The sequence below is a fragment of the Oryctolagus cuniculus genome, chromosome 12 (genome assembly GCF_964237555.1).
Source record: "Oryctolagus cuniculus chromosome 12, mOryCun1.1, whole genome shotgun sequence".
Lineage (NCBI taxonomy): Eukaryota > Metazoa > Chordata > Mammalia > Lagomorpha > Leporidae > Oryctolagus > Oryctolagus cuniculus.
The window spans coordinates 86,277,233-86,295,208 of NC_091443.1; the positions used below are offsets into that span (position 1 = coordinate 86,277,233).

General features: G+C 45.1%; 1 protein-coding gene across 1 annotated transcript in view; it reads left to right on the plus strand.

The window, feature by feature from the left end:
- The window catches only part of RAB8B (RAB8B, member RAS oncogene family), an 82,944-nt gene that overhangs the window by 50,953 nt on the left and 14,015 nt on the right, over positions 1-17,976 (plus strand). Inside the window, exons 2-3 of the mRNA XM_002718184.5 lie at positions 9,337-9,397; positions 15,428-15,488. Of these exons, the coding sequence (XP_002718230.3) occupies positions 9,337-9,397; positions 15,428-15,488 (122 nt within the window). The remainder of the gene's footprint in view (positions 1-9,336; positions 9,398-15,427; positions 15,489-17,976) is intronic.

A 17,976-nucleotide genomic window follows, 5' to 3' on the forward strand; every position in this document is an offset into this window, starting at 1 on the left:
TTGAAAGGCAGAGAGACAGAAAGGGAGAGACAGGGAGAGAGAGAGAGGGAAAGAGAGCAATATTTTGATCTTTTGTCTGCTGGTTGGCTCCCTAAATGCCTGCAACAGTCAGGGCTGAGTCAGGCCAAAGCCAGGAGCCAAGAACTCTATCTGGATCTACCACGTGGATGGCAGGGACTCAGACTGTCATCCACTGCTGTCCAGGAAGCTAAATTGGAAGTGGCGTAGCCAGGACATGACCTGGCACTTAGATTTGGGATGTAGGTGTCCCCAGCCGTGGCTTTATTTACTGTGCCACAACTCCTGTCCCTGGAAAAAGAAACATTTTAAAGCTTCAGTGTGTGACTCATGTTTTCCTGTTTCAGTAATACATTTTTTAATTAGAGATTTCAACTAATTATCATAAAGTCAGCTACTCTAAAATTTCATTAATCTCCATGTTTATAATTTATATGTCTATTCAAAAAGCATAAGCAAAATGTGGTTGTCAAAGCAAGCTTAAAAACTGGCAGAATCCATCTAGGCTGTGTCTTCATTGTTAAAAATAATCTCAAGTTAGGAATTCAATATTTGTGAAACTTTTTTCCATTTTTTTTTTCTGGAAGATCTCTGAAATGTAAATAGACAAACCACATAACCCATACCCAGATAGCCTAGGGTCACAGATGTTTCCAGATGTACTTTTGAAACAAAGAACATTTTCCCCCTTTTTAATTGTAAAAATGCAATGTTAAGTTTCAGAGTATAGATAATCCACATAGAAAACTTGCAGCAGTATGAGGAAACCCAGCCCTAACATTTTGCGTTACTGTCCTTTATTGAAAGGCTGAATGACCCAGGAAACTGATTTTTTTTTTTTTCATGGTTATCCTAACTTCAGGCAAATAGAACTTTTAGAAGAACTTCAGTGGGAACCAGGTATAGAAAACCTCAGTTGGAGGTCCCTGCTGTTTCCCGACCTCTGCATTTCCTGGGCCAGGCTACAGACTTCTCCAAGTGACTCAATAGAGTAACCAGGAGAGAAGGGAGAGCTGTGGATGTTCTAAGCTGCCACAACCACAGAGCAAAATGCATCAAGTCACAGCTTACACTTAGGGTCAGGAGAACTGGCTGGCCCTGGGGGGTTGCCAAGGCCAGAAAAGTAACTCTTTCCCACACTCCAGCCGTGGCACCCTTTCACCTATTCCCAGACCCAGGGACAACCTCTCCATTCTCTTGACACAGAAAAGGTTATGTTATGAAATCTCTCGACTGACTCATGTGATGGTAGTGTGAAAGATTGTTGTCAGTCTTCCTTCTCTGTGTTAAATGATACCCAGTTTGCGGAATGAAAGTGATCCAGTACTGCTCATTCCAAACTGCTGTTAACTGTAGACGTGGGCCAAGTCCAGTTTCCTTCCGTCCTTCCTGCTGGCAAGTCCTTTTTCCCTCCAGCTTCCTCCAGCTCCCAGTGGTGTCCGAGAAGTATCTGATAAGCAGTGCTGTGGATAAGTGCTCACTTTGCAGCCCTCACTGCCGGGTAGCCGCCAGCCCTTGTGCTCTGGGAGTCAGGCTGAAACACAACTTTGCCTGCTCAGAGATGCAGGGCAGAGCCTTCCACCCTCCCAGCCCAGGGGGAGGAGGCAGCTGTCCTCCTCCTTCTCTCATTGAATGGAAAATCAGAACTTCTTTGTTCCTCCTGCTGGAGTTTGGGCCACGCCCAACATAGTGCCCCGCCAAGGGCGCTGTTGTATTGGACAGGGTGGGAGTGCTTGCTTTTCTAACTAAATCTTCTAAGATGCTTTTCATTGCTAAAATTTGGTTTGAGTTTTTGACCATCATTAATAAATGTCTGTCTCCATATGTCAGTTTTCCAGATAACTAATTCTAGGTTTTTTAAAAGCTTTGGAAAATCGCAAACATAAAAAACTCTCACGTGTACACATACTTACCACTCAGTTTTAGAAATAATAAATTATTGTTAGAATCCAAACTCCTTGTGAGAACCTCTTTGATTTTTCTCCAGTGGTAACAGCTACCCTTAATTTGTTGATAATCATGTGTGCATGTTTTATACTTTCGTTATACATGGAAGTATATATAAATGGTGTATATTGATTTTGGCTTTTTTTTTTATAGTGTTAAGAACTAGTTTGTATATTTCTGCAAGTTGTTCTTCTCACTTAGCATTAGATTCATCTGTGATGATACCTGTGCCTCCCGTTCACTGTCCCAGAATATTTCCTCCCTCTCCCCTCAGGTGCACTGTCGGTGGACATTTCAGTGGTGGGAGGGGCTTATCTGTAAATGCCAAAATTTGATTTTTAAGTCCTTTTTATATTAGTCTTTGTGAATCTGAGTAAATTGCTGCTTTTCTCTGGGCAGTTTTCTTAGCCACTAAGGGAGGATTGGGCTAAACCATCTCCCAGGTATAATAGGTCTATATTCTATTCTATGACTTTGTTTCACAGATGCTTCTCTGCCACCATATAATGTCGAGTATATCAAGTCTGAGTAACCATTTAGAGTAAGATTCAATTTGGGAAAATAATCCATTAGAGAGTGTGTGTGTGTTTCAAATCAAAATGAGACCAGCTCTGAGTCCCTTGGGAATGTTTTCTTAAAATTCAGATTTCCTATTTTACTAATCAGGTATAGCTATTCATGAGGAAACTGGAACTGCCTTCATGCTGTCAAAAAATTAATATTGGGACACATTTGAGCACCTTGAGAGCAGCGCTGAGATTCTGAACTTGGCAGTCAGGTTGCCGCAGGAAGGAAGGCCGCGTGCAGCCTGGTGGGCCACAGAGCGCTCCTGTGTCAGGATGACTCAGGGTCGTCATCTTGAGCATGAGTTACTGTACTGTTTGCTGCCCAAAACGACACTGTCTGAAAGGCTCTTGAGATGAGGAGAGCTTTTCAGATCTCAGTGTAATTTTCTTTCTTTTTTTTTTTTTTTAAGATTTTTATTTATTTATTTGAGAGGTAGGAGTTAACAGACAGCTAGAGAGAGAGAAAGGTCTTCTGTCTGCTGCTTCACTCCCCAAATGGCCGCAACAGCCAGAGCTGCACCAATCCAAAGCCAGGAGCCAGGAGCTTCCTCTGGGTCTCCCACAAGGGTGCAGGGGCCCAAGGACTTGGACCATCTTCTTCTGCTTTCCCAGGCCACAGCAGAGAGCTGCATGGGAAGAGGAGTAGCTGGGACTAGAACCGGCACGCATGTGGGATGCTGGCATCGCAGGCAGAGGATTAACCTACTGTGCCACAGTACCAGCCCCATCAGTGTAATTTTCTTAAGATGCTATGTTTTTTGAGATTGTGTAGTTCTAAAATTAAAAAAAAAAAAAAAAAGCTGCTCCCTCACTGCCAGGCAGAGCTGTGGTTCTTGCTGCTGACAGCACCCTCTCCCATTCTTTTCATTCTTTAATCCCCTGGGGCAGAGGATAAACCAGGGGAGCTCAAGGACCCATCAGTGACAGTCAAGTTTGAACCTGAGATGTTGTGGCTGCTACCTGGGTTACTTATTGTCTATTTTTTTTTTTTAGCTTCATTTGTTTATTTGAAAGGCAGAGTTATAGAGAGGGAGGGAGAAATAGAAAGAGATAGATCTTCCATCTGTTGATTCACTCCCTATATGGCTACGATAACCAGGACTGGGCCAGGCCAAAGCCAGGAGCTTCATTAGGTTAGAAGTAGAGCAGTTGTGACTGGAACCAGCATCTATAGCGGATGCCAGCATCGCGGGCAGTGGCTTAACCCACAGTGCCATGGTGCCAGTTCCATTGTCCTTTTCCTTCTTATTTTCTGGTTCTTGTTTGCACATTAGACAAAATCACTTTCAAAAAAGTACTGCAGTTTATCATTTAATGTCATAACATTCGTGAGAGGAAAGTAGTGACAGCTGCTATGATTCGTTCATTTCATATGCCTGTGAATATTAAAATTTTATTAATTCAATAGATTTGAGTATTGTTGTCGAGGATATTTTGATTGATTCCAACAGCCTTTCTCTCTACTATTTTTAGCAGCCTGGTGGTTGGAGGAGTGACCCAGCTTCAGGTTGGGCCTTGATTAATCTAAATTTAGGGGTGGATTTGGATTAATCCAATCTTGCTAACTCCTCGTGTTAATTGTTGGTTCGGGAATTCGGCCTTAGCTCCTCAGAACGTGACTTTCCCACGGCTCTAAGTACAGAAATGAAGCGTGAAGGAAAGGTGCTGGAGGCTTTGGGGAAATGTTTTCTCACTTCTGAGAGAGGCACAGGAAGATGATCTCTCTTCTTGGTATTGCTTCTGTGGTTCCTGACCACAGAGAGTGAAACTGATACTCCTAGGAAGGCAGAGCCAAGGGAGGTGCAAAGAAATGAGCTGGAGGTACCAGATTGAGCCATTCCTGAACCCCAGCTCACAGTTGGGTTTGTTACATGAGTCAGTAACTTACCTTAAACTAGTATGATTTGTGGTTTCTGTTGTTTATAGCCGAAAGTGCCTCATTTGATACATTGTATCTATAGCTATTCTCTCTCTCTCTCTCTCTCTCTCTCTCTCTCTCTCTCTTTAAAGATTTATTTATTTATTTGAAAGAGTTACACAGAGAGAGGAGAGGCCGAGAGAGAGAGAGGTCTTCCATCTGATGGTTCACTCCCCAGACGGCCGCAATGTCCGGAGCTGTGCTGATCTGGAGCCAGGAGCCAGGAGCCTCCTCCCGGTCTCCCACGTGGGTGCAGGGGCCCAAGGACCTGGGCCATCCTCCCCACCATCTCCGGCCACAGCAGAGAGCAGGACAGGAAGTAGAGCAGCCAGGTCTGGAACTGGTGCCCATATGGGATGCTGGCACTTCAGGCCAGGGCGTTAACCCACTGTGCCACAGTGCCGACCCCAATATAGCTATTCTTTAAATTTTTTTTTTTTTTACTTATTTATTTGAGAGGCAGAAAGAGCTCCCATTTACTGGTTCACTCCACAGATTGATGTAATGGTCTGAGGTTGGGCTAGACCGAAGCCAGAAACCAGGAACTCTGTCCTGGTCTCCCACATGGGTGTTAGGGGCTCAAGCACTTTGGCCATCATCTGCTACTTTCTCAGATGCATTAGCAGGGAGCTGGATTGGAAACAGACAACGAGGACTCAATCTGGTACTCTGGATATGGGTTGCTGGTCTCTCTGGTAACAGCCTAATCCCTGTACCGCCTTGCCGGTCCCAGTATTTAACCTTTAATTTCATATCTACTGGGTACATGTATCTGTGCACAACCTAATGGAAAAAGAATGATTTAAGAACAGTTACAAAGCAATATGTTAATAAAACCCAGTAACACAGGATTGCATCACTGTGCAAAAGCCAGGCCTTGAGGTAGGGATAGATTTGGCCAAGAAGAGAGCTGAGCAGATGGAGCAGCCTGAGAAAAAGCTACAAAGTTAGGTGGTCGCACAGAATTGGAAGAGACACACACAGGCTCCCAGAAAGAAAAAAGACACTGCGGGTAGCAGTGCCAGCAGAATGCTCCGTCCAGTGGCAAAGGCCGTATTGCCAGGCTGGGGATCCATGGCTTCTTAGCTGGTCCAGTGATGTCTCCGTGGGGGTTGCTCACAGTCGTTCCGGCCGTGGCATGTCGGGGAATTAGGTGGGGGGAGATGTTGGCGCAGTGTCCTGGGAAGCTGTTACCAGTAATCCATGCGTGAAGTGACAAGAGCTGTAGGATAATAGAATCTCGATGTCTAATCTCTTGGGTTTCTACTAGCATAGAATTTCAGAGTTCCCATAGCATGTTCACTCTCAGACTCCTTTTTTTAATGGATGAAGATGTATTCTGTATGCATAGATTTCAAGATGTTTTGTGCCAAAATAAATTTGTCTTTTAAAAAATTATTTACAGGGCTGGCGCTGTGGCGTAATGGGTAAAGCTGCCGCCTGTGGTGCCAGCATCCCATATGGGTGCCGGTTCGAGTCCCGGCTGCTCCACTTCTGATCCAGCTCTCTGCTCTGGCCTGGGAAAGCAGTAGAAGATGGCCCAAGTCCTTGAGCCCCTGCACCTGCCTGGGAGATCTGGAAGAAGCTCTTGGCTCCAGATTGGTCCAGCTCTGCCTGTTGTGGCCATCTGGGGAGTGAACTAGTGGATGGAAGACCTCTCTCTGTCTCTGCCTCTGCTTCTCTGTAACTCTGCCTTTCAAATAAATAAAGAAATCTTCAAAAAAAATTATTTACTTATTTGAAAGGCAGAGTGACACAGAAAGAGAGAGAGACAGACAGACATTGCATCTCCTGATATGTTACCCAGATGCCTGCAACAGCAGGGGCTGGTCCAGCCCAAAGTCAGGAGTAGGGAGGTGGGACAGAAGCAGAGTGACCTGTGCTCGAATCGGCAGCACTCCAGTATGACATGAGGATGTTCTAAGCATTGGCTTAATCCACTGCACCACAATACTGGCTCGAGATTTATCTGTTAATTACATTTTCCATGAACCTTTTGAAGTCCCCTTGTAGAGATGCAGAACAGGTAAGTATGTTCCACTTCTAATGAAATTTTTATGTTTTAGAAGGTTACTATTTATGTCCATTTTTCCCTTTTTCCCATGTTGTGCTAATTTGTGCCTTAAAGCATCTGAGAACTGGCTCTTGACAGTCTAAACAAAAGCCAGCTACCACAATTCGCAACACTTGGAATAAACATCGAAACCCTCATAGCAGTGAACACATGGTTAAATATCACCATCTTTTAGAACTTCCTCAAATAAAGGAAAGGTAATACTTCTAACAAATAAAGAAAACAGAAGGCGAGTTCAGTGGAAAGTGTCCAGAATGTTGTGGAAAGGGAGTGAGACGTCCAGGGACGTCTTTGTTGAGTGAAGATGGTAAAGTTGCCCATGACTCCCAACTCCAGGCAAAGTTCGCCTGGAAAGAATAGGAGTCACTGTCTTCCTCAGCAAGAATCAGCCAAGAATAGGCATTTTGATGTGTACTATCTTTAATTTAAAATGTGAATGGACATTGAATTTCATTTAATAAATGATGAAATGTTGGACACTAGTCTTTTAATTGAGTAAGTTATTTGCCAGGTATCCAGTCATGATTTTTGTATTGTGATTATTTTTTTAAAAAACTATATGGACAAATTTATCAGAATTTAATTGAGCAAAAAACAACTTGTGAATTAGCAACCCCTAGAACCGGCACAGGTTCAGTACTGCCTCATGGCTGGGTAACGCTTGGAGTCAAAAAAGGGAAGTGACCTACAGAAAACAGAAGTGAATTGGACTGGCCAGAGCTTGGCGTTTGCCTTATTTGAACCTAGTTCGACAAAAGCTCAGCTGCTTGTGATTGGCGGAGACCCAGCTATGTGTTATAAAGGCAAATTCCTAATTTAGGATTTCAGTGTGTTTTCCTACAAAACTGGAGCATAAAGTACAGAGGCCTTCTCAGGCCACATTTAGTTTGATTTAACTTAACATAACGTAAAATTCACCATCTTAACCATTTTTGAGAGTACAATTCATTAGTCTAACGCATCCAGTCAGCCCTCTATATCCATGAATTCTACATTTATGAATTCAACAATTGTGGGTCAGAAATATTGAGAGAAAGAAACTGTATCTGTAACTGAATATGTAAGACTCTTTTCTTGCTATCCCTAAGACAATGCTGTAACAGCATTGTGTGAGGCATTTACATTGTATTAAGTATTGTAAGTAATGCGGAGTTGCCTTGAAGGTATATGGGAGGGTATCTGTGGGTTGTATACAAATACTACACGATTTTATATAAGGAACGTGAGCTCTGCAGATTTGGGTGTCTGTGTTCAGAGGTGGGAGAGCCTGGAATCAGTCCCCTGAGGATACTGAGGACAGCTGTATCCACATTGAGCGTGGAATCTTTCTGGGCCTGCAAATCTGATGTACCCAGTGAACAACAGCTCCCCTCGAGCCCCTCCTGCCAGCCGCTGGTAACTACCAGTCTACTTTGTTTCTGAGGATTTGGGAAGTCATGAGTTTTTTTAAAAAATGTTAGCCTCCAGAAACAGTTACTGAGTGCCCATCCAGTGTTGAGCATTGTTCTTGATGCTGGGGAAGGGCACGGGGGCTCCTGAGAGGGCCCTTGTCATAGTAGATTTGGAGATTTGTAAGAAAGATAAATCATCATCAGAGTTGACGTCTGCTGAGTCTTAGGTGAGGGATGGCAGTCAGTTCTGTGGGACGCTCATGCTGTGTTGCAGGCCCCGGAGGTCCCTCGGGTGGGGGGGGGGGAACATGAGCCTGATGACCCGGGGATATTGAGTGTCAGCCTGCATTGTTATTAGTGAAGGGAGAGAATGACTGAGATGTTGCTTGGCCGAGTTGGTGTGGGAGTGTTTGTTGTCTGTTTCAAGGTTCCCAAGAAAGAGTACCCAAAGAGGTTCCCAGAGGGAGAAGTACCACACTGCCAGGATGGGAAAACCCCACTGGGTTGTGCTTATGCGAGAGACAGAGCTGGAGCTGGGAGGCAGCCTTTTGGGGGTGCTTCCAAGGATACAGAAAAACATAGCTATTGAAGGGTACCCCCTTCCCCCCAGGAGTGAGCCAGAGAATGGCAGCGCTCTCTCTCTTTTCTATCTTCTTTTAAAATAAAATGAAAATAAATATAATTTTTTTAATTAAAAAAAATTTCTGGTGCCTAAGTCCCACTCTTGACTAGGTAAGTCAGAATCTCAGACCTGGGGACAGAGCTAGTCACGAGATCTTTTTTTAAAGTCCTCTAGGTAATTCTAAAGTGCTTTCAGGGCTAACCACCATCCTAGCTGCTTCAGCTCTAACCATTAATCGGTGGGGAACGTCTATTAAAATGTAGATAAAATGCTTGCTCACTGTATAAAACAGAAACGCAGACTTTCCCTCCCCTACCATCAAATAAGCCAGCTGGTTTTTTTTTTTCCTCTGTTCTTTTTTCCATAGTCAGTTGCAGATTTTGAAAAAACAAATGGAAGGAGATGGGGGGAGATATTTTAAAGAGGTCCCACGGCCTTCTCCAGGGAAGGATGGGGGTGTGGGGTAGGATGCATTGTTTATAAGTATTTCAGGAAGTAGAAAATATGGCATGTTGTCAATCTCTCTAACTTATGTAACTTTGAGGGATGTGATCCATTTGTGTCAAATAATGAGGCCTATAATACATTGCTTTTTACATGTGTGGGAATTCTTTGCAGAGTAATTAGCATTCCTTTCTTCAGCCTGTATTCAGAGGAAACATACCATTCACACCCTCTCTGTGTTCACATTTTCCAGTGCGTTGGAGAGCCTTTTTCAATAGAAATCTTTGTCCTCTGCCTAATAGGACTTGGATTATACTTGGAGAAATTTAGCATATCTTTCTTTGTTTTTCTGGCAGGAATTGATTTTAAAATCAGAACGATAGAACTAGACGGAAAGAAAATTAAGCTTCAGATATGGTAAGTAAAACACACAGTTTCTACTTTAATCAGGAATTGAAAGTAGCAATTAAATGTGGCTTGTGATAAGTTAGAGCCATTGTTTTTTTAAATCAGTACCAGGGAGAAATGGGTGAGTACTGAACATCTTTCAAAGGTATTTCCGCCAAAAGTGAGAAGGTGAGAAAAGGAATCACAAACTTTTATAGCCAGAAGCGATCTAAGATCTCCTTCTTCTAATTTTATACAGGAAGAAACTAAATTTTAAGGAGTGTACATTACTTGTTCATGCAGTTGTTATAGCTGCACAATCAGATAAGGCCACGTGGGTAAGTGGTAGCCCTGAGCAGCAAGTGTGGAGTTAGGTGCTAGCTGGGATGCCTCTAAACTGAAGACGTTGGGCCAGTTGCTTTCCTTCTTGGGGTCCACTTTTCCTCATCTGTAAATTGGTTGGATTGGTGACCTTGGAGTTCTCCAGCTCTGAATTTTATATAGCATATTTATATATTTCTCCTTGTTATGTAGAACAATGAGGGCTCTTGGACTGAGAGGTAAGGAAGAAAATAAGTCATGTCTTAGTTCAGGCTGCTCTAAAAGATAGAGAAAAATCTCTCTCTTCTTACACAGTCAGCACAACACTTCTGACATCACGTGTGTGGGCGTCTCCCCCATGCACCAAGCGGGTCTCCAGCAGACACCAACTGAGGGCCCTGTAATTTCATTCCTTTCTGCCACCATCTTCCTGGAGATAGCGTGAGACTCCACCATGGAGGACTCAGCCCCGCAGTCTGCCCCCTGTTTCAGGTGCCCGTTGCTAGTAGTAGGTGTCACCTGTGGTGTGCTTCTGACTAACCAGCTGTAAAGCAGGACTGTCCACAGCCTCCTCTTCACGTCTTATCACAGGACTCAGGGAAACAGTTCTGCCTGCCACTTCTTAGAAAGGATGTTATAAAGGCTACAGGTGCACAGCTGCGTGGGAGACGCACAGGGAAAAGAGGGGCGTGGAGCCTCTGTGCCCCATGTGCCTCTCTACTCCACTTCGCTGTACCTGCCCGTGTTCAGATGTCTGGAGGCTCCCGGAACCCTGACCTTTTGGGTTTTAATGGAGGCTTCGCTATGTGGCCATGATTGTTTACACCATTGGCAGTTGGTAGTCAACTCAATCTTCAGCCCCTCTTCCCTCTCCAGAAGTTGGGGGGTAGGACTGAAAGTTCCAGGCCTCTAATCACATGGCAACCTGCCCCATTGTAAGGCTGTCTCAGGGCCCAAGCCACCTGTGGCCTCTTGGCGTTCAGAAAGACACTCATCCCCTTGGAGACTCCAAGGATTTGGGGAGCTATGAGCCATGAACCAGGGCAGAAACCAAATATATATTTCTTGTCATATCACGATTACACAACTGTTACACAAAAATACCATACCCTGGCTGTCTTAGCATTTAGTTCTTTCCTTTCTGGAGACTAGGAAGTCCAAGATCAAGGTGCCTGTGGATCTGGTCTCTGGTGAGGGCTCACTCCCTAGCTTTTTTTTTTTTTTTTTTTTTTTTTTTAAGAAGTCATGGGCCAGCGCTGTGGCTCACTTGGTTAATCCTCCGCCTGCAGCACCAGCATCCCATATGAGCGCCTGGTTCTAGTCCTGGTTGCTCCTCTTACAGTCCAGCTCTCTGCTGTGGCCCAGGAAGGCAGTGGAGGATGGCCCAGGTGCTTGGGCTCCTTGCACCCGCATGGGAGACCAGGAAGAAGCACCTGGCTCCCGGCTTTGGATCAGCGCAGTGCCTGCCATAGTGGCCATTTGGGGAAGTGAACCAGCAGAAAGAAGACCTTTCTCTCTGTCTCTGTGTCTCTCACTGTCTATATCTCTACCTGTCAAAAAAAAAAAAAAAAAAAAGGCCGAGTTACACAGAGAAAGAAGGAGAGACAGGAGACAGAGCCAGAGAGAGAGAGAGAGAGGGAGGTGGTCCATCCATCCACCTGCTGGTTCACTCCCCAGTTGGCTGCAATATCCAGAGCTATGCCGATCCGAAGCCAGGAGCCAGGAGTTTCTTCCAGGTCTCCCATGTGGGTGTAGGGGCCCAAGGACTTTCAAATATGTACTGCTTTCCCAGGCCATAGCAGAGAGCTGGGTCAGAAGTGGAAAAGCCGGGACTCAAACTGGCACCTATTTGGGATGTCGGCACTGCAGGTGGCGGCTTTACTTGCTACACCACAGCACTGGCCCCTCCGTGGCTTGCTGACAGCTCCCTCACTTGTATCCCTGCATGGCCCAGAAAGAGATCATTTCCTTCACTTCTCTTCTTACAAGGGCATCAGTTCCATTCACGAGGGCCCTGCCCTCATGACCTAGTTACCTCCCAGGTACCAGCACCTTGAGGCTTAGGTTTTGGGGTAGAAATTTTAGGAAACACAGACATTTAGTCCATGATATGCTACCCATCTTTCATGAAGGATCACTCTACTCTGGCTGATAAATTCTGGAAGAATATGTCAAACCTAGAGTGATTAAGTATGGTTCTTCCAGAGTGCCAGGTTAAATATTTTTGACTTGAGCTCAAGCTCTTCTTTGACTTACATTAACCTCTTAGGAAGTAGTTTAATTTCCTTTACTCCAGTGCCTTGCATGGAGCCAAATAGGTCTGGACCATTGAGGAAAGTTTTTGGTGATGTTTTGGTGTAATGGTGACAACAGTAGACAAAGCTTAGAAATCCAAAACAGCATAGATAAGAGGCAGGGTTAATAGAAAGGTAATATAAGGATGAGGGTACTTCAGAGAGTCTGTGGGAAAATGGGATTATGTTGTGGTGAAGCAGGTTAATTAAGCCGTTACTTGGGAAGCTGGCATCCCACATCAGATTGCCTGGGATTGACTCCCACCTCCGTGTTTCTAGACCAGTCTCCTGCTAATGCACTTGGGAGGCAGCAGATGATGCCCAGGTACTTGAGCCACTGCTACTCACACAGGAGACCCAGATGGGGTTCCTGGCTCCTGGTTTCAGTCTGGCCCATCTCTGGCTGTTGTAGGCATTCAGGTTGTGAACCAGTAGATGGAAGGTCTCTCTCTCTCTCTTTTTCTGTCATTCTGCCTTTCAAATATGTACATTTTTAAAATGGAATGAAAAGATAAGTTTGAGTGTAAAAGTTTTAAAATCCTTGCATAATTTTTTCATAATATGCATTTTCCATGGACTTTTTGAAAACCTTGCGTATGTATCAGTTTTTCCTTGGCCTCTATGTTTCTTCCCCAAGAAGTGCTCTTTTTGTTTATATGTATTATTTCATGATTCCTTTTTCACATTTATCTATTTGAGAGGCAGGGTGACATATTTTCTGTCTGTTGATTCACTCCATAGTCTCATGTGGTTGCCAGGGACCCAAGTACTGAGCCATCATACACAGCTGCCCAGGGTATGCATTAGCAGGAACTTGGATTGAAAGCTGAGGCAGAACTTGATCCCAGGCACTCTGATGGAGAATGCAGGCTTCCCAAGTGGCAGCTTAACCCACTGAGCCATAAAACCCACCCTGGCTCTTTTTCTATGAATCTCAGACTGGGATAGAGTAGAATAATATATAGAAGAAGCTCCCCAGAATTTTTTTTTCTTTATAATAAACTTACCTTTTTGGGAAGTGTAGGGGGCACATGGAGAGAATTCCCATCCACTAATTCTCAAATCCCCACAATGGCTGGGGTGGGGCCAGGCAGAAGGAAGGAGCAGGGAACTTGATTTAGGTCTCCACGTGGGTGACAAGGCCCCAGCTACTTGAGCCATCACCTGCTGCCTCCCAGGGTCTGCATTGCCAGGAAGCTGGAATTGGTAGCAGAGCTAAGACTTGGACCCAGCACCCTGATGTGAAATGTGGGAATCTTTTTTTTTTTTTTTTTTTTTTTTAAGATTTACTTATTTTTATTTGAGAGGCAGAGTTACAGAGAGAAGGAAAAACAGAAAGATTGTCCATGTACTGGTTCACTCCCCAAATGGCCGAAAAGGCCAGGACTGAGTCAGGCTGAAGCCAGGAGCCAAAAGCTTCCTCCAGGTCTCCTACATGGCTGCAGGAGTCCAAGGACTTGGGTCATCTTCCAGTGCTTTCCCAGTTGCACTAGCAGGGAGATAGATCAGAAGTGAAGCAGCTGAGTCTCAAACCAGTGCCCACATGGGATGCTGGCGCCACAGGCAGAGGCTTAACCTACCACACCACAGCGCCAGCCCCCAAGATGTGGGCATCTTAAGTGGACTCTTAACTGTTAGGCCAAAGAGGCCTGGCCCTCTTTAGCCTTTCTTTTTAGAGGAGGAAGCTAGGACTTTGAGTGAATAAGTCCATCTGAAGGTGTATGTTTGGGCTGGTGATCAAGTCGGCACAGCTTACCAGATCCCGTGGAACATGCAGGTCAGCCTGCTATCACCCTAATACTCATACTGTGGTTCCCAGTGTCCTTCATTGGAAACATGAAGGTTACCACAGGTTATTCGTTCAATACATTGGTATTTAGTAAGAAAACAAATATTTTAAAGATAAAAATGAAAAATTTTAAGAGAGAAGCAAAGAGAATTTGACTGTGCTGTACAGTCCTGATCACAGCAGTAAGGAGTATTTCTGGAAGCCTGTAAGCCATCAGCTAATTAGATTTTGGTACAGAGTAGCAAGGCATCATGGCCCCATCTGTCTGCATTACTCTTAGCAGCAGCTTGATCTCTACCCAGTCTCCACAGGCTGCACTTAGTGTGCAAGGCTTTCTCCTCTGTCCTCCCTGCGAAGCTGGTTCTAAATCAGTAGCATGTGCAAATCAAGCAAATATAGTTCTTCTGTTCCAAGGTGCTTAGTTCTGATTTCCCCACAATTTGTTTTCTGTGTTTGCAGCAAGTACCCCATATATCTAATCCTGATCAGTAGAGAATGACAAGATGAGATGGCCGTGATGGGAGGCCCAACCCCATGCTAAAAGCTGAGACCGAGGGTGCTCAAGTCTCATTCACGGGTAGGAGCTGTGTAGTGGCAGAGCTGGGACCTCCTGAGCTTGCTTCCTCAACTACAAAGCAAGCATGCTCTGACACCCCGCACACTGCACTCTCGTGGGTGTTGTGTAAATGTAATGGGAAAATGTTTTGTAAGAACCACGTAAATGTGAAGGTGCTTATCATTTGCAATTTGTTTTTTCTTTGAGCCTTCATCTCTTGTTAGGGTTTAGTATGTATTACATTTCTAATGTTTTCCACAAGTGCTTCTCTCTCTCAGGGAATTATATGGTACAATTTGAGTTTATCCTAGGAGAGAGTGAATTAGTTCTGGCTGTCAGTGGCAAACTTGAGAATATTGATTATCCCAAATATCAAGGAAATTTGATTTCCTTTGTATGATTGTCTCTTTGAATGTAATTAGAAGCTTTTATGTTTTTCAGAATGTATTTTAATGGTATGCCATGAGCTAGAAATGCAAGAATGAGTGAAAGTTTATGTAATTTCGAGGTGTTCTTGTTTGAAGAAGTCCTTGGACACATTGTCAGGAATTATGTATTGAACTCCAGGCTGCCAGATAACCCTGGGCTGCACAGGTGGGAAAGGTCTTGGGGAGCCCCATATTCTGTGCTCTGCTGAGCAGAATGTACACGCTAGTGAGTCCAGCTCCACTGCTTGCTCTGCATGGGAATCAGACGTTAGTCAAGAAAGCCAAAGGCGTTAATCATTAGGCACTTGTTAAAAGGATTGTAGCTATCTCTGGGAGTCCAAGAAGTCAGAGCTGTTCTGTAATCCCTCCCACGTGTGTTGGACTCGCAGACTCTGCCCCTTCCAACAGGGCTTGTGTGCTTTCCTGTTGCTGCTTTCAGCATCAAGGTCCAGGTTTCTCCCACAAGCATTGTGAGCTCCTGACAAGCTTCTGTGGCCCCCACCTCCCCCACCTCAGAGAGGCACGGTGGGCTCTCGTGTGTCACTGTCCCTTCCCCTGTGACCACTGCCCTGCAAGCAGACCAGAATTCTACGCCCCCCAGGGTAAGGCCTCTCCTCGGGTGATGTTGGTGATGACTATTAAAACCACTCTCTCCTTTGTTTCCAATTCTAGGGACACAGCCGGTCAGGAAAGGTTCCGAACAATCACCACAGCCTACTATAGAGGAGCCATGGTGAGTGCGGTTTAGGGTTTCATTCCTTTCTCGGGTGAAAAGTGAAACACGAATATGCATTTGCTCAGACCATAGGGTTCAAGCTGGGGTCTAGTACCAGGGAGAAAAGACTGGATTCTTTTCTTCTTTAATGGGAAAACAAGATATTGAAAGCATAGTGACTGTGTGCTTTGCCATTGGTCTTCCTGGTAATGATTAGGAGAGGAGCTTGTAGGTGTTTTGTTGAGAGGACGGCACAGTTTTTTGGCTTTCCCTTTCATCAGTATCTATGACAGTCTCAGCCCTCTCCAGACCCTGGAACCCAGTACCCATTGCCTGCACCCTCTCATCATGGAGCCCTGCCACCATCACCCCTTACATCTTTCCACCTCCACAGCATCCACTGCTATGGCTCATCTCTGGAGTCTCTTTGACCAGGGTTGCCAGCTGCCCTGGGAGGATCTGAGAGTCTTTGAGGCTTAGAATCTGGTGGACCTTGACTGCCATACCAAGTCCTTCTTTGCCACATGCTGGCCTTAGAAATCACTAGAGAGTGTTGCTGCTCCTTTATCCCAGCTTCATCACTTGGTTATTTTTCACATGAAAACACTTCTTCATCTGGTCAACAGGTTTTATATTGTTTTTTGGCTCTGGGCAAGTCCCGTGTGGTACTGGGAGTACCATGGCAACTTGGAAGAGAACTGTGCAGAACCACACCTAGAATGTCAAGCGTGGACCGGGGCTTTGTCTCCGGCTTTTTGGCGTGAATTGTAATGAAACCTGGTCATGCAGAGAGTCTTTGACGTTTGAACAGTTAGGGTTATGAGGCCCAGCCTGCTAACCTGCCAGGCTGTTGTATACCTGGGAGTGGTGCTAGGGTGACAGCTGACAAGGAAGATGGAATCTGAATTCATTATCGTGCTGCCCTGTCCTCCTCCTCCACGTCACTTGCCCACCATTATTTGCGTATTGGCAACTCATCCCCACAAAAGACTGAGGGTTCATTTTCAAGGTGTGGCATCCTCCTGACCGTGTTCTCTGTATGTGTTCTCCACGCTGCGCTCTAGGGTGTGAAGGGTCATGATTCATGCTTAGACCGGAATCACAGGGAATGGACTTCCTGCATGTACCTGGAAGGTGCTTGTTTGTTTCTGGCTTGTGGCTCCCCAGGAAGGATTGTAGGGAATAAAAAGAACCTCTGAGCAGGGGTGATTTGGATTAGTCCACAGACAGTTCCGACTAGGGGTGTCTCAGTCCGCGAGGCTTTCTGCTGCCCAGCGCTGTGTTTGCATTCTGGACGTGCTGCGTGACCCGTCTGCTGGCTTGCTTCCCCTAGCTGGTGGGGAAGAACACTTGCACTGTGGGAGCAAATGTGGCCCGTGAATGTCTCGCTCTGTTCATGGTGTGAGCAAAGAGGCTTGAGAATGGTCTTTTTCATTTATCTACTGCCTACCCTATCCCCACATTACTTTAAAAAGCTAGAAATTATTGCTCTTCTGGATAGCATTTTCTTACCCTTTAGGGATTTTTGTCCCCTCTGTTCTGCTGCATATAATGTCAATGTCTGACACATAGTAGATGTGGAAGGGGACCAGGCATTAGGCCTGCTTGAGATGCCCATATCCCTTATCATGGTACCTAGCTTCAAGTTCAGGCTCCACTTCTGATTTCAACTTCCTGCCACCCCTGTGGAATTGACTTCCCAGCTTCAGCCTGGCCCAACCTCAGCTGTTGGGGGCACTGGGGGAGTCAGTCAGAGGAACACAAGCTTGCTCTGGTTCTGTTTCTCTCTCCCTTTAAAAATAATTTTTAAACAATTTTTAAATGCTTCCTGAAGGGGTGAATTAGTGGAAAATTTTGGAACTGGACATGATTTAGGTGAATCTTTAGGATATCCTGCTCTGCTCAAGTTCTGAGCTCTCAGGTCATCTATTACAGTGGGATGTGACCCGTCTTGTTCTCACTGGAGCACCATTTTCAGTAAGTGGTGGTTTGGGCAGGTTCACTTCGGTTGGGTCAGGTGTGCAGCATGTTGCCCAGCACTGTGCTGGAGTTTTCCAGGGTGCTCTTTTTTCAAACACTGAGCGACATTTGCACAGATAGCAGTAATCCTGATAGTCAGGTTTTGGGGAAAAATGATCATATCAATACATTGTCGACATTTCTCATAGACCAACGCCATCTTCTGAATTCCTGGTAGGCTGTTTTTGTTATAGATATACAAAGTGTTAACTGATGTACTTAATATGTATTTTTTTTTTTTTTGAAGATTTTTTATTTATTTGAGAGGCAGAGTTACAGAGAGAGGGAGAATCAGAGAGATCATCCATCCAGTGATTCACTCCCCAAATGGTTGCAACAGCTGGAGCGGGGCCAATCCAAAGCCCGGAGCCTGGAGCTTCTGCTGAGTCTTCCACATGGGTGCAGGGGCCTAAGCACTTGAGTCATCTTCCACTGCTTTCCCAGGCCATAGCAGAGAGCTGGATCGGAAGAGGAGCAGCTGGGACTA